The sequence below is a fragment of the Peromyscus eremicus genome, chromosome 6, assembly GCF_949786415.1.
Source record: "Peromyscus eremicus chromosome 6, PerEre_H2_v1, whole genome shotgun sequence".
Lineage (NCBI taxonomy): Eukaryota > Metazoa > Chordata > Mammalia > Rodentia > Cricetidae > Peromyscus > Peromyscus eremicus.
In genome coordinates this window covers 35,929,369-35,944,202 of record NC_081421.1, presented here as the reverse complement: position 1 = coordinate 35,944,202, position 14,834 = coordinate 35,929,369, and the positions used below count along the sequence as shown (strand labels likewise).

The 14,834-nt window shown below is 40.1% G+C and overlaps 2 protein-coding genes across 6 annotated transcripts in view; one reads left to right on the top strand and one right to left on the bottom strand.

The window, feature by feature from the left end:
* The window catches only part of Med12l (mediator complex subunit 12L), a 301,677-nt gene that overhangs the window by 176,846 nt on the left and 109,997 nt on the right, over positions 1-14,834 (bottom strand). The gene's annotated exons all lie outside the window — the stretch shown is intronic.
* Positions 12,965-14,213, top strand: Gpr171 (G protein-coupled receptor 171). Its single transcript, XM_059265398.1, has one exon. The coding sequence runs from the start codon at positions 12,971-12,973 to the stop codon at positions 13,928-13,930; it is 960 nt and encodes a 319-aa protein (XP_059121381.1). The 5' UTR covers positions 12,965-12,970; the 3' UTR covers positions 13,931-14,213.

Genomic DNA, 14,834 nt, shown 5'->3' with positions numbered 1-14,834 from the left:
TGGGGACTGGGAAGGGGACTGTGTTTATTATCCTTCATAACTCCCACAGCCAGGGCAGACTTCCTCCTACTAGGCTACTGAAGCCAATGTGAGAGAGGAAGAAAGGTACTAAGTAAGGCTTGGGTCACGTGGGTTATCTCTCCAACCCCCATCCTCTTCTCCCCACAACATAGTGAACATGGTCCTCAGAAAGTCACTTTCCCCTGTAGGACCAAGCAATGCCTTTGTAACTACTATGCCACAGCAGACGGCTAACAGGAAAGCAAGATGTTTTAGGAAACAACGTGTCAGGCAGATGAGATCAGAAACCACAGCAGAGGTGCAATCACTGCGTGCCAGAACTATTATTAGGTGCAGGGAAACAACTGAGCAAAGGGACAGAGCACTGGCAACAGATTAACCTAAGCCCGCTTCCGACACCACTGTAGCTAAAGAGGCCACAGGGGACAGACACCACACAGGTGCTTCTGTAGATGAAGCTACAACAGAGTGCCCACAGATGCTCAAACGGCCACTTGAGCAGTGCCAGAAGACAGGAAAGAGAAAGAGGATGGTGAGCTGAGAGCTTGTGCCTCACCAAGAGTCCAGTCTTTTAGCTCTCGCCAACTGCTCCCTCATTTTTATAGGAACTTTAAAATCATGGGACTTTTACATTGCAGGGCCTTAAGTCAGATCAATTACTGGTTGGCCACTCTGACAAGCTTTGTGCCACCACTGCACTGGCCTGTCTTGCAGGCAGTAAGCACATCAGTGTACTGTTGAAAAAAAGTTTGTGGCAGGGTTGGTGTTAACATTCCTCTTCTGAGAGCACGCAGAGTACCTTTCTGTACCAAAGACACTGGAACATAGGGGTGAAGGCTCCATGTAGGCACCAGCTCGATCTCTCCATGTTCAGTGAGCTGTGGGTGTTGTCTTCAGCAATGAGGACTTGCTGTCAGTTTGTGGAGAGCAATCCACAGTCTTGGCAACAGCCTGGGTTGTTTTGGGATTACCGTGGGGCCTTTGGCCAACCACTCAATTACATGTTACCTAATCCTGGTACTAGAAGCTCCATTTGGTGACAAGAGATGGCCAGTGGGGACTCTGTCTCCCCCATTATTTGGCAATTTTGTTTAGAATGCCCTCATATATGTATATATTTTAGACAGTTTCTACTGTTTCCATAATACCCCTCAAATGCCCCTTAATTTTAGCTTTTTAGCTGTCTCTCCCCATATTCCCTCCCACAACCCCCTCTCCCAGTCATCCCCACTGGATCCCCCCTTCTATTTCCCTTTCTTGACAAGATCTATCCGCTCCCTCTCGTCCCTTACTCTACACATACCCTCTGTGGTTCTATGGATTGCAGCTTGGTTATCATCGACTTAATAGCTAATAGTCACATATAAGCAAATACACAGCATTTTTGTCTTTCTGAGTCAGGGATACCTCACTCAGGATGATTTTTTTCTCGTTCTTCCATTTACCTGCAAATTTCATAATGGCAATTTTTAAATGGCTGAGTAATACTCCATTGTGTAAAGCAAATGAAGACACATCTGTGGCTAGAACATGATGTCAGTAGCCATCCTGCAACATCTAAAATACAGAAATCTAGTAAAGGGTGTTCAAAAACAGCCCAGAAGAACTAAAGTCCCCATTCATTAAAATCTCCCTGCTTTCTTTAGCTGAATAAAGTTCCCATTTCTGTGCTTAATTCCAAGTATCTATGCCAACATGTCTTAAAGTGTTTTTTTGAAAGGAATATCTGGAGCAGGAATCAAAAACCATATCACAGAGCATTCATAATGAAATATACCAAAATCACACAGGGTCCACTGAGGGATGTGAACCAAGAAGATGTTCCATAAAATGTTCCCAGTAGCATTCTTCTGCTGGGTAATCTCCTCAGCCTCCACCCTCTTTTCCTAGCAACAGAAGGAAACACTTTCTTTTGAGAAAGCCACTTTTTATGTTGTGAGCCATACAGCAGAGGTGAATTAGCATTAGGCAATTAAGTAGCTAGTCTGAATCCAGAAGTCACAAATGGGGATGGAACAAGATCCAAACTGACCCAGGGAAAGCAAACCTAAGGTTCATCCTCAAGAAACCTTCTGGAAGGGGATGCTATAAAGATGTAAACTCCAGATGTGCAAGCACTCCAATGAATCAAGGCTCACACCACGGAAGCAGACAAAAACCAGTTCAAATCTAATCCTGGTTTTACAATGAATGCCTATGTCAGCCCCCACCTCGAGCTACAGCCACAGCTTTGGCCACTAGGGTATGTCAACTGCATGTCAACTAGTAAACTTGTTACAAAAACATCTAACATAGTTGTCCAGTGCCAAAAGATCAGCCTTGAAAACATACACACAGATAGTGTGACTGTAATCATCAATGAAAAGTCACTATTTCCCTCGGGCCAGCTATTGGCTGCTAGAGCCCAATAGCATGTGGATTACAATTTTACAAAAGCACAGCCCTGCAAAAGAACCATTAAAAAAAACAACCAACTTGCTAAGCCAACACACAGTACACATTGTAATCTAAACACTCAGAAAGTAAAGAGGGCAGGGTGATCAGGCTTTCAAGGCCAGCCTCTGCTCTGGGTTTCGGGAGAGACCATGCCTAAAAGAAACAAAAGAATAAAGTTGAAAGTGATAGAAAACACCGGAAGCTATTGTCTGGATTCTGCATACAGATGCACACTCACCACTCACACTTAAAAAAACAAAAAACTGACAGATCTAGGTAGGAGCTACAAACTCTTTGGGTGTTTTAATCTTTCTTCTTCTGTGGCTATGTGTATATGTACTGTCTACATGTGACTGTCTTTGGACATTGTCTATATGATACCAACCTGGCTTATAAGTGAGTGGTCACCTAAATTAAAAGTATCAAATTAGCCCCAAATCCTTTAACTTCAGAGTGTAACTGAAATTTTAATCGGTTCCCACAGGTTAAGTCTGCCACCAGCCCCAGTGTGCCAAGTGAAGAGATAATGATAGTAAAGGACAGGTCTGAGGGCTCCAGGTATGTCTTTGAGATACCCACACACCTGTTGGTAAAAATACATTTCTGGTGAAGCAAGTTGAAGAAAAAAAAATGCTTGAAGATGAGAAAGAATTTTAGATGGTAGTTTTGTTCCAAACGATTTTTCAAAATAGAAATAAAAAGCAGTAAAACAAAACCAGAAAATGTAATCATGCTACAAAAGATCCAAGCAGCAAGAAAACGTAGAGACAGAACATGTAACGACAGCATGGTTAGGTTCGCTGTCATTAGCATTTACTCAGGTTTCTCTTACAGTCAGACTACTGCTTAGATGCTTATTTCCCATCAGGCTGCTCCAGACATGAGGAGGCAGCAGTTCCCCGTTCCTTTACAGACTAGGGCAATACTGCTCTAGTGATTTTTATTCCTAAACACAGGCAAAGCCCCACTTCTTAGAACCCCACTGAGGGCAGTTTTTCCAGTGTCCTGGTTCCCCACAATTGTGCAAACGTTGCCCCTTTAGAACCATCTCTTTGGCCCAGGGTTTCTCTGAAATAGCAGGTTGTTATCTGAATAGAAAATTCATTCTTCCTGAGTTAAGGTTACCAACCAGGCCTGTGCTTGTGACTCTCATCGTTTCCCCTTGACCTTTTGGACTATCTGTTTTATATCTGTTGTAGAGAACCCTAAAAGGCAAATTTAAAAGCTGAAGGTAAGACCCTGTTGCTGAAGACACCACATACTTGGGATACAGAACTTGGAATGATTGGCTAGAACTGACCTTCTGGAAGCCTCCTTCCCAAAGGCTGGCTCTCATATCGTCAGAAGAGGTAATCCACAGTCCTTCCTAGCTGTAAAGCTCACAAACCACAATAATGACTGGACCAGCAAGATATCCATAACAGTGCACTACTGATATTTTTATCTTAGAGAAAAACAACACCTGTATAAACATAAGACCCTCTTAATAAGGAAGGAATTTATGCTGCTATTGTAAACCTAGCCAACAACTGCCCATGGCTGGAGAGGTCATACAGCCTAATGGAAAACCTACTATCACTTCCCTACACTAATGAAATTTCTAACTGCATTCTAAATACTTATCCCTAAACCCAAAGATAAATATAGTTCTTAGCTCACTGTCAAAGAAGCTATTTGCTTACTTTCTTTTTCTTTCAACAGACAGAGGCTACTACACAGATCCACAGCTGGTGAAAATGCAAAGGATACGTGTCTGTGGCATGCCCAGCCACACCTCAGACATCTCAATGAACACCTTGGAAGGACTATAGGAGCCTCAGGACCAGGATGCCTGCTGCTAAATAGTGCCCCCTAGATAGGACAGGAGACAGACACCTAGGAACTCTAAACAGTATGGTTGTTTAAATATGACCAACATAATTAACAGCACCAGCTGACATGCAAGTGTGGATAAGGGAAATCCACAAGGTCCCACCCCAAGATGAAGACCTACAGGTTCAATGGCCACTGAGAGAGAGAATCACTTTTGTCCAGGGACATGCTCCCACATAAATTGTCCAATTCCAAGTGATTAGACCTGGACACGTGTACACACAGGCAAGGCCAGACTCAGTAGGTTGTATATACGTATGTATACATATGTAACAATAATTTAAAAATAAAAGGCTGTGACTTTGAAAGGGAGGAAGGACATAACAGGAGTTAGGGAAAGGACAGAAATGATACAGAGGACTCGCATATACATTTATCAAAATTTTTAATTTAAAAATACTATTATCTGGCAATTGTGTTGAATAATTTTTTAAATGATACTATGGATAACAGAAGAGACCACAAATCAATCTGTGGGGAAAATTAGCATTTTATACATCTAAAATATACATGAAAACAACTAAAATATCATTTCTTAAATGAAAGTGTTGCCATGACCAAGATAAGGGGAAAATACCTTTACCTCATTTCTTCCCACTTGGGTTTCTGAAACAGTGAGTTGGTTAGTGATGACATGCATTTTCCTGGAACATTAACAAAATATAATCTGAAAAATATTTAGCCTTGATGAGACAGGAGGAGCTTCAGGCAACTGAAATGAAACTCCTGCATTAGAAACTTATTATCTAGAGTTCTAGAAGGGAGAAGAGCAGAACACAGGGGCTATGAAGGGGGAAACTGAAAGGGGAAGGGATGTGGGGGTACATAAACAAAACAGAGAGAGGGAAGGAAGGGGGAGTGATAGAGGTAACACTAAGAATGTTTTCTTAAAGTCACAGGCAAACATTATTTTATGTCCAATATATACTATACATCAACGTGCATGTATATATACATAAACACTCATACAGTTTGAATGAAGTTACAGCACTTGGGGTGATAATGGCTCCCCAAGAGCCGTAGACTATCTAACAAAAACTGCAGCACCAGCCAAGGGGAACCTGCCGTCTAGCCGTTTGCTAGGGGGACAGAAATACCGAAAACAATACAGGTTATTGCTGTCGCCCTTGGTTGTCTCCCAGAACTTGAACATCAGACCCTTCTGCTGAAGACACCACACACTTAAGAAACAGGAGCTGGAGGACTGAGCTGGCACTGACCCGGAAGCCTCCCTGGATTCTCAAGTACGTTAAGTTGCTGTGCAAGCTGCCGAGGGATAAGAGCAATCAATAGTCCTCCTCGGCTGTGATACCTACAAACTACAACTTGGCCAGCAAGGTAAGATATCCCCAGGGGTGAAATAGTGGCACTTAGATCTTAGAGATGTTTGGACAAAGCTTTCTAAAGGGATTTAAGGCTAACTCAATAAGAGAAATCATGCCTGGTACTATAAAACTAGCCAGTTGTGCCTAGGTGGTGAGGCCATGGACTCTAGAGAACCTACTACCGCTACTTTTCACAAACCAGTGTAATTCCTAATTGCATTATAAATACTTACCCTTCTGCCCAGAGGTAAGTGCCATTCTCACCCCTCATCAAAGAAGCTTCTTCTTGAAGCAGATGGAGACCTTACTAGAGAAATCGCCAGTCTGTCAAAATGTGAAGAGTTAGCAGACTGTGGGATGTGCAGCCCCTATTGATATATCTACAGTACAACCCCTAACCTAAGGCTTAGGCTCCATGTCAGAAGAGGAGCTAGAAAGGTTATAAGCACCAAAGGATCAGGACATTTTCTGGGAGACAGTGTCTTCAGTATATCACAAGGAAGCTATAGTCACAATGATACCACCAGGTGACACCCCAATATGGATGGAGGAAGTATCACAAGGCCCCATCACCAGATGCAGAAATACAGGCCATTAATGACTACTTCAAGCGGAAGAATCGGTGTTCTCAAGGGATAAGCCTCCCGATGAATTATCTAATCTGAAGCAATCAGCCCTAAATATATACAGTTACAAGGAACACCAAATGGATTCAGCAGGCTATATTTATATACACGTGGGTATAAAATAATTATTAAAAGAAGAAGTCGTGCATTTGAGATGACTGTGGGACACAGGAGGAGTCTGAGCAGGGAGACAGAGGGACTGAAATGATATAGATATAGTACCTGTGTATGAAATATTCAAAATTGAAAAGTTACTGAGGGCAAGAGAGGAAAAAATACTCTCCAACAACTCAGATAGTCAGAATTTATTCTCAAAATGAGAATGCAGATGGACTGGTAATCCCAAACTCAGAGAGCAGAGGTAAAAGCATCTGGAGATTCAAGCCAGCCTGTCTATGTAATGAGACCATGTCTCAAAACAAAACAAAAAATGAAAAATAAAATCTGGTTTCACTATAACAAAATGAGTTCCTGCCAGGCAATGGTGACACATACTTGTAATCCTAGCAGTGGAGAGGCTCGGGCAGGGGGATTCCTGTGAGTCTGAGGCCACCCTGGCTTTATGTGGGTGATCCTATCTCATAAACACAAAAACCAACCAGATCAGTTCACGCTGCTCCTGGAATGAGGTGCAAGGACAAAGAACCAAGGCACGTTAGCTTGCTCACATTTGGCAACCCAAACATAAACAGTAGTCTTAGAATTTTAACAACAGTTAGTTGCTTGTACTTTTAGGTCATCTAAACCTAAACTAAAGCAGAAGTAAACAGATAAAACACCTACCCAAAATAAAGAAGAACTTCACCAGAAATAGTTTATCCCAATTTTTCTTCATATCTCATTAAAACTACTCACTACCCAATTTGCAACCAAATCCACCTCTAAATTCTCTTCACCTTACACTTATGCCCAGGGAATGAAAGCTCTGATGGAATACCTCAACTTTCTTTCCTGCAAATGTCTCTCCTACAGAGGCCACAGCTTGGCACTTACAAATTAACTGTGCATCAGCATATTTATCACAAGAAAATTTATGTTTATCACAATTAATGTATTTATCAAATTATGTATGTTTAGGGCCAGAAGCTCATGGTCACTTTCATAAAAGCTAGACTTGCTCTAACTTCCTATGCTCAAGGCCTTGGCTTTGATCTCCAGCAACTCAGAAAGAAAAAGGGTTGGGAGTCTAGTCTCATGAAAGAAAAACAGAGCTAATCACTAATGAGGCAAAACTTCCCATTCAGACCAGACAGCTTGCTGGTCATGCTATTACCTCTAGAGCTGGGCTCCATTCAGACACGAGTTAACACGTTCTCATTGCAGGGGAATAGTTAATTATGCAACATAAGGTATAACTTGCTAGATGCATGCCTCAATTCATCAAGCTGTTTAAGTGAAACTGAAAAATATTTTCCGACTGTTTTAGCCTCATAACTTAGAAAATAGATGAAATACATTCTTTAACTTTTTTAAATGCACTATTAAAATAATGTGTATATGCGAGTGTGGAAACGTGTGTCTCATGGTGCACATGTGCCGGTCAGCGGATGAGTTGTGGAGTGGGTCTCTCCTTCTACCTTTACACAGGTTCTAGGGATTGAACTTGGGGTGTCAGACATGCATGGCAAGCACTGTAACCTGCTGAGTCAGCTCCCTGTTTTATGTGTGATACATTCATGAAGGAAAAACTCTGAAGTCAGATGCACAATAACATTTAGATAAACACAGAAAAAGTTAATTACATAAACCAAAGAAAAAAGGAGAATAGCAGTTATCTCTCTGTTGTTCCAATAATGCTATTTTTTTTCTTTCAAGAATTTTCTAAAATGGAGCTGGCAAGATGGCTCAAGGGCTCTCAAGGCACTTGCCACCATACCTGACAACTTGAGTACAATCCTGCATGGTGGAAAGAAAAAACTGATTCCTTAAGGTCTTATATATCTGCACAAACATGCTATATGACACACGGGTACATGCACCACACAAAATAATAAATGTAGAAAAATATTTTTCTGGTATGAACAACAACAACAAAGTCAACTATGACCCATCAGATTCAATTTTGTTCATTTAAGATGGTCTCACTGGATAGCCTAGCCTGGTCTTTAAGTCACTATAGAGCCCAGGCTGCCTCCAGCTGCCTCTAATTCATGCCTTTAACCCTCCCTTGGCCTTCCCAATGCGGGTATTGCAGTCTACCAGCCACTGTATTGGGCTTTTTTTTTTTAAATTAACAATTATCTTAGCAAGAATGTAAGGTGCAACAATATTATTTAATTGTACCTTTGAAGTGCTGGTGCCCATAACTATACTAAACAAGTATCTGCTTAAATACTTTACTGTCTTAAGTCCTAAACTCAACATCATTTTCAAGACTTTACCACTGATATTTTTTAAACTATCATGAAACAGAACAGTCTGAGGAACTTCTATTAACAAAAGAAAAAGCAGGCAAAGTATTTATAATGGATAAATGAAAATTACCTTCTCTAAAACAGTAACCAACAATTTAGAGTTACTTAAGATAGATAAAATTGTTTTCTTACAGAAGAAAAAAAAACTTCCCCAGGAGACTTTCATACAGCTTAAACCATTTGCAAACCACAGTTTCATCTACGTCAATTTGTAACATTTTAAAACCACACAAAAAGGAAAGGAAATTTTTAGTTCAGCAGGCAACCCTGAAAAATGCAACTGCTATCACTGTGACCAACTAAACAGCCCATGATCCTCTGAAGAGCCGGACCCAGGCCTGCTCGGGCCAAAGAAGACACTGCCAGGTACGTCCTTTTCAATGATTAGCTAATTCAGTTTTTCCCATGGGAACCAAAGTCACGATTTTCAGTGTTGAAGCAGAAAAGAACTAAAAGTCACAGGCTGCTGGGAAGCAGGGCAACAACTATTGGGCTCTATTGGACTGTAATTAGACCTGAGCTATGGACTTCTGTCAACATTTTCTGCCTTCTTTTGGTCTCATCTGTCTTAAAAAAAAATTCAAATGAGACTAATTATAGAGGCTTGATTTACTCATTTTCCTAACTAGATTGATAGGGAAAGCCACAGTGTATCTTCCCAACAGGTCTTAACCAGACTTTCCTCTACCATTCCTACACTGGCAAATTTCAAAGCACATCCACCATGACCCATGGAAAATCTAGTTTTCATTCTGTTTTGCTTTGTTTTAGTCCCTAAGCAATGAGCAATCTATGAGAAAGAACCAAGAAGACATTTAGTTCCCCTGCTTGATTTTGCTGGAATACTGCTGAGTGTGTCTATTTGCACTGATACCATTGCCACAGTGTTTATCAAGCTCTTAGATTTCAGATCTCAGATAGAGAGCACGGGATATGGTTATAGTACAATTGTGCTCTGATCAACATATGCAAAGTTTTGAGAAACTATTTTTTCATGGTAATCTAGACACAGTTAAAAAGAAAACGCAAAGCACTCAAGACTCTCTAGCATTACATTGTGACTCTTTGAAGTAAGTTACCCCACTCTGGAATAAATGGTCAGTTCTAATTAGAGAGACTGCCAATCAAGACAAACTATCATAATACTTCTCTTTACCATATGCCTTACCAATAAAATGAGAGCTCGCCAGATCATTATTTAAGCCACGGGGCACTTACAGAAACAAGTAACTATTTACTGTCACTATGCAACCTCTGAAATGGCTATAAGGAAGTCAGAGAAGCCTGAGTGACATTCAGACACGAAGAGTCTCCTCCCGGCCCACAGGTCTATAGGCAAGGCTCAAAAAGAGGAAGAAGAAGAAAGGTTAAGAGTACAAAGAATGGTCAGTGTGTACAGATCCTCATCAAGCCCAAATAAGCTGCAGAAATCTTGAGTACTCTGCAGTCTCCTCAATTGATTTGAGGACTGAAAAGAAGTCACCAATAAAGAATCCACCCATCACTAAAGTGCCATGATTCTAAAATTCTACCAAACACTTACATATAGAGACAGGTAGGACTTATTCACAGAGAGTGCATACCCGAACAATCTAAAGTGAGACTGGGGGCTAACGGAGATGGAGGTGTAGACTAGTGATAGGTTTCATGCTAGGTATGCAAAAGCCTTGAGTTCAAGCCCAGCACTGAAAGCAAAGACAGCCATCAGGGATATTAAGAGAAAAGTGAGCCATGATAACTTTGACAGTTTACAGAAATTCACATCAAAGACATAAAGTTAGCTTTTACATAAGTATATATAAACACATAAAATATGTGTATACATGCACATGAGGGTGAACACACACACACAGAGTAAGATTACACTACAAAACACATGGAATACCTATACTTCTCTTATTACTAGAGTACTTGGGAGGAATGTTAAAACTATGAATTTTACTTAAGCTGTTTTACATGAAAACTGCTAAGAGTATTCCTGCCACATAACCCTCAGGTAAGGATTGGTCCTTTACAGTATTAACATTAGAATCATCATGGACATAACTGTGGCTTCTGAAACATGATTGAGATGGAATCTTGGCTCTGTAATTGGCCAGCTATCCAAGCAATGGATTTAAGGTTGGTATATCTCAGATTATAGCAACCACACAACAGGACTCACATAACATTTAAAAAGAAATGGATAGTCATCAAACACAAATAGTAAGTTCTTTAAAATTTTCATTAAGGTTGGTACAGAATGACAGTACCCGTGGACCCTGAAAGCTCTGACTCCTCTGGGGAAAAGGGAAGACCATGTAACCTTTAAGTGACACTTAAGAAAGTCTGATATACATCTGCCTTATCGACTTACTTGCAATCATTACACCATTCCAAGAAAACATAGCAGGGCCATTAGATGGCTCAGCCAGTAAAGGTGTAAATTAGGTGCATGAGTAGACCTAAGTTCCATCCCAGAATTCGGGAAAGGGTAGAAGGAGAAAACTGACTTCACCAAGTTGTCTGTCCACTGACCTTCACATGCATGCCAAGGCACGCCCAGGCCCATACATCATGAACATGCATAATAATAAATTTTAAAGGCACATATTGTATCATTAAATATTTGGAGATGTTAAAGTTTAATAAGACTTTAGAAGTTGTTTGAATTAAAGACGGATTTTATTGTTGCTGAGTCCTTTTATTGTCAATCAGTAAACTTCCAATATCCTGAAACGTTACGTATGATTTTTGTTCCTAAAAAACTCTAAAGACTGAGAACCCCAGGTTTTACATTGTCTGATTTCGGGGATGTTCAGGAAATTCCATTTGTTTCATTGAAGTGGTATTTTTGACTTCACTTCTTAAAAAATGTATTATTTAATATGAAAATGAATTGCCCACATTAGGACATATAGCACGAAGTACCACGTGTGGCCCTAAACATGGGAGTTAGACTCAACCACACCAAAAGGAGCTGAGTTTAACTTGAACTCATAAGTCAAGCCAGTATTCTCTACCTGGAAGGAGCGTGACAAGATTTTATTGTCACTATCAGACTGTCTCAACTGTGGTGCTTCTCTCCTGTGAAAGTTAGAAAGGGTTTTTGTTTTGTTTTGTTTCAGATTGAGACAAGGTCTCATGTATACCAGGCTAACCTTGCCATTTAGCCAAGAATGAGCTTAAACTAGTGTTCCCCCATGAATGCTGAGATTATAAATTAGTACCAACAGGTCCAATAAAGCTACAAATTTTAATATAGATATAACTGACCCTTTCTTGGAAAATGTTGTAACCAATAAGTATAGATTCATGTTTTAGAAGCTTTTAAAAATGCACTTTCATAAAACTAGTATAAAACACTTCCGTAGAAATAGTTACAGCCATTATATTCGACAAAAATACTTGTCAAACTCCAACAATACAAGTTTTTCTATTAAGTGAATTTTAAAAAGTAAAAACAAACACAAGAAAGTAATTGCATTAACATAGCAAGAATAATATAATAAAAAATATTACACAGGTATTCAGAGTTAAATATGGCAACTAAACAAAATCTTTAATATGTTCACCATTTAAAGTGTTCACCAGCCACACAGGGCTGGAGGCCACACACTGGCCTTCAGGATCTATACTATCACAAAACTGGGACATGATGAGGGGCAGCAGGCATCAATTTAGAACCAGAGTCTGACCCTTCAATCTTCCCACTGAAAATAAGAGACGAAATTCTATTTCTAAAAATATGTTAACAGGATTCACAACAGAGGACCTGCTTTTAAAATAACAATATGAAAACCTTTCTACCATTTGCTATTGTCTTTTCTCTAGTCAGCCTAGGTTCTTGCAGCATTAGCTACAAAACCTACAAAAAGAAAAGCAGAAAGCTGCACTGAAATCTTTTCAGACAAAACCACAGCACCTTCCTCTCTTCACTTCCCAGAAGCTCTGGTCATTCACCCCCTCTGCAAAGAAATTTCACCCTCAACGGGTAACAGAGAGCTATACAACACAAACCCACAAGGTCACAAACATCCCTTCCCAAAAGCAAATTTACTTGGGATTTCCTGAAAGTCACAGAAATCAGACAGCGGAGAACACGGAACGATCTGGATGTTCCCTCTACCCCAGTGAAACTCTTCCTAAAAACTAGGAAAGCCATGATTTTAGAGTACAAATGTTTTCAAGAAAAGTATTTTCTCATTTTAGTTACTAACATCTCCCTTCTACTCTTTCTAACAGATCCGTGGTTCATTTTGTTTTTTAATTACTGAACTCAAGCTTCTCCCTGAAGATGACAAACAGTTCACTGTTCTGTCCAGTTTACAGAGATCTGGAACCATTTACATATTTTTTTTACTTGGTTTTCCTCATTGGAATCATTGGAAGTTGTTTTGCAACATGGGCTTTTATACAGAAAACCACCAATCACAGGTGTGAGAGCATATACTTGATTAATTTGCTTACAGCTGATTTCCTGCTCACTCTGGCATTACCAGTAAAAATTGTTGTTGACTTGGGTGTGGCACCCTGGAAGCTAAAGATATTCCACTGCCAAGTAACAGCCTGCCTCATCTACATCAATATGTACCTGTCTATTATCTTCTTAGCCTTTGTCAGCATCGATCGCTGTCTTCAGTTAATACACAGCTGCAAAATATACCGAATACAAGAACCTGGATTTGCAAAAATGATATCCACTGTTGTGTGGCTCATGGTTCTTCTAATAATGGTGCCGAACATGGTGATTCCCATCAAGGACATCAAAGAAAAGTCAAATGTAGGTTGCATGGAATTTAAAAAGGAGTTTGGAAGAAATTGGCATTTGTTAACAAATTTCATATGTGTAGCAATATTTTTAAATTTCTCAGCCATCATTTTGATATCCAACTTCCTTGTAATTAGACAACTCTATAGAAATAGAGACAATGCAAACTATCCAAATGTGAAAACAGCTCTAACCAACATTCTCTTGGTGACAACTAGTTACATCATATGCTTTGTTCCTTACCACGCTGTCAGGATCCCATACACCCTCAGTCAGACGGAGGTCATATCTGATTGCTCAACAAGGATCTCCCTCTTCAAAGCCAAAGAGGCCACACTGCTCCTGGCTGTGTCCAATTTGTGTTTTGATCCAATCCTGTACTATCATCTCTCAAAAGCATTTCGACTGAAGGTCACTGAGACTTTTGCCTCGCCTAAAAAGACTAAGGCTCAGAAAGAAAAATCAAGAAGTGAAAATGATGTGTAAAATACAGGGGTCTGCATGCTAGTTCCCTACAGAACCTCAAAGCTGTTCATAGTTTTCAAAGATAAAGGAAGATAAACAGTAATAAAAGCTGCTGACAGCTAGCAAACACGGACTGGTTCCTGTGGGAAGTCCTTTTCTCAATACAAGCCAACCCTGCACTCAGTTGCTGATACTCTTTAGCCCAAATATTTGTACAGGAAAGTTAACAGAGCATGTTGAACCAAGGTCAACTGGGTGACCAAATTGAGAAGAGCCATGGCAAGGACTCAGGGGCTCATTTCAATGGCTGCAAATGACTTCTTGATGAAAATATGCCAAATAATCAGCATCTGCGTTGCCAGAAGCCCTTCAGCTACATGACCTTAAAGGTCTTCAGCAACCTCAAAAAATAAAGATATCAAAATACCTGGCATCATCTTCATTTTTATCCTGCCTCTTTGAAAGTTAGTAAATGCTCTATTTAGTACTCTTACTTTTAACATCTGATTTTTTGCAACACAATAACAAATTTTAGTTCTGAAAAGTTTACAGCGACAGCAACTGTGGCTCACTGTGGTTAATTCCAGCACCCTGGAGGCTGAGGCAAAAGGGTCATTATGAGTTTGAGACTAGCATGGGCTACAAAGTGAATTGCAGGCCATCCTGGCCTATAAAATGGACCCTATCCCTAATTAATTTTAAAAGGGGATTGTAAATAAATGGGTATGATTTTTAGCAACACAAGGGAGCTGTTAAATTATATTAACTACTGAAACTGTGTTGGAAGTAAAAGTCCACAACAAAGGTATTAGAAAAATAAGACCAGCCAAAGAGTCTTAAAGTAGAGACATCGATTCATACTACTAGGCCATGCTAGGAACATAGCCTATATTAGGCCACAGTACCTCTCAAATATATAGAGATC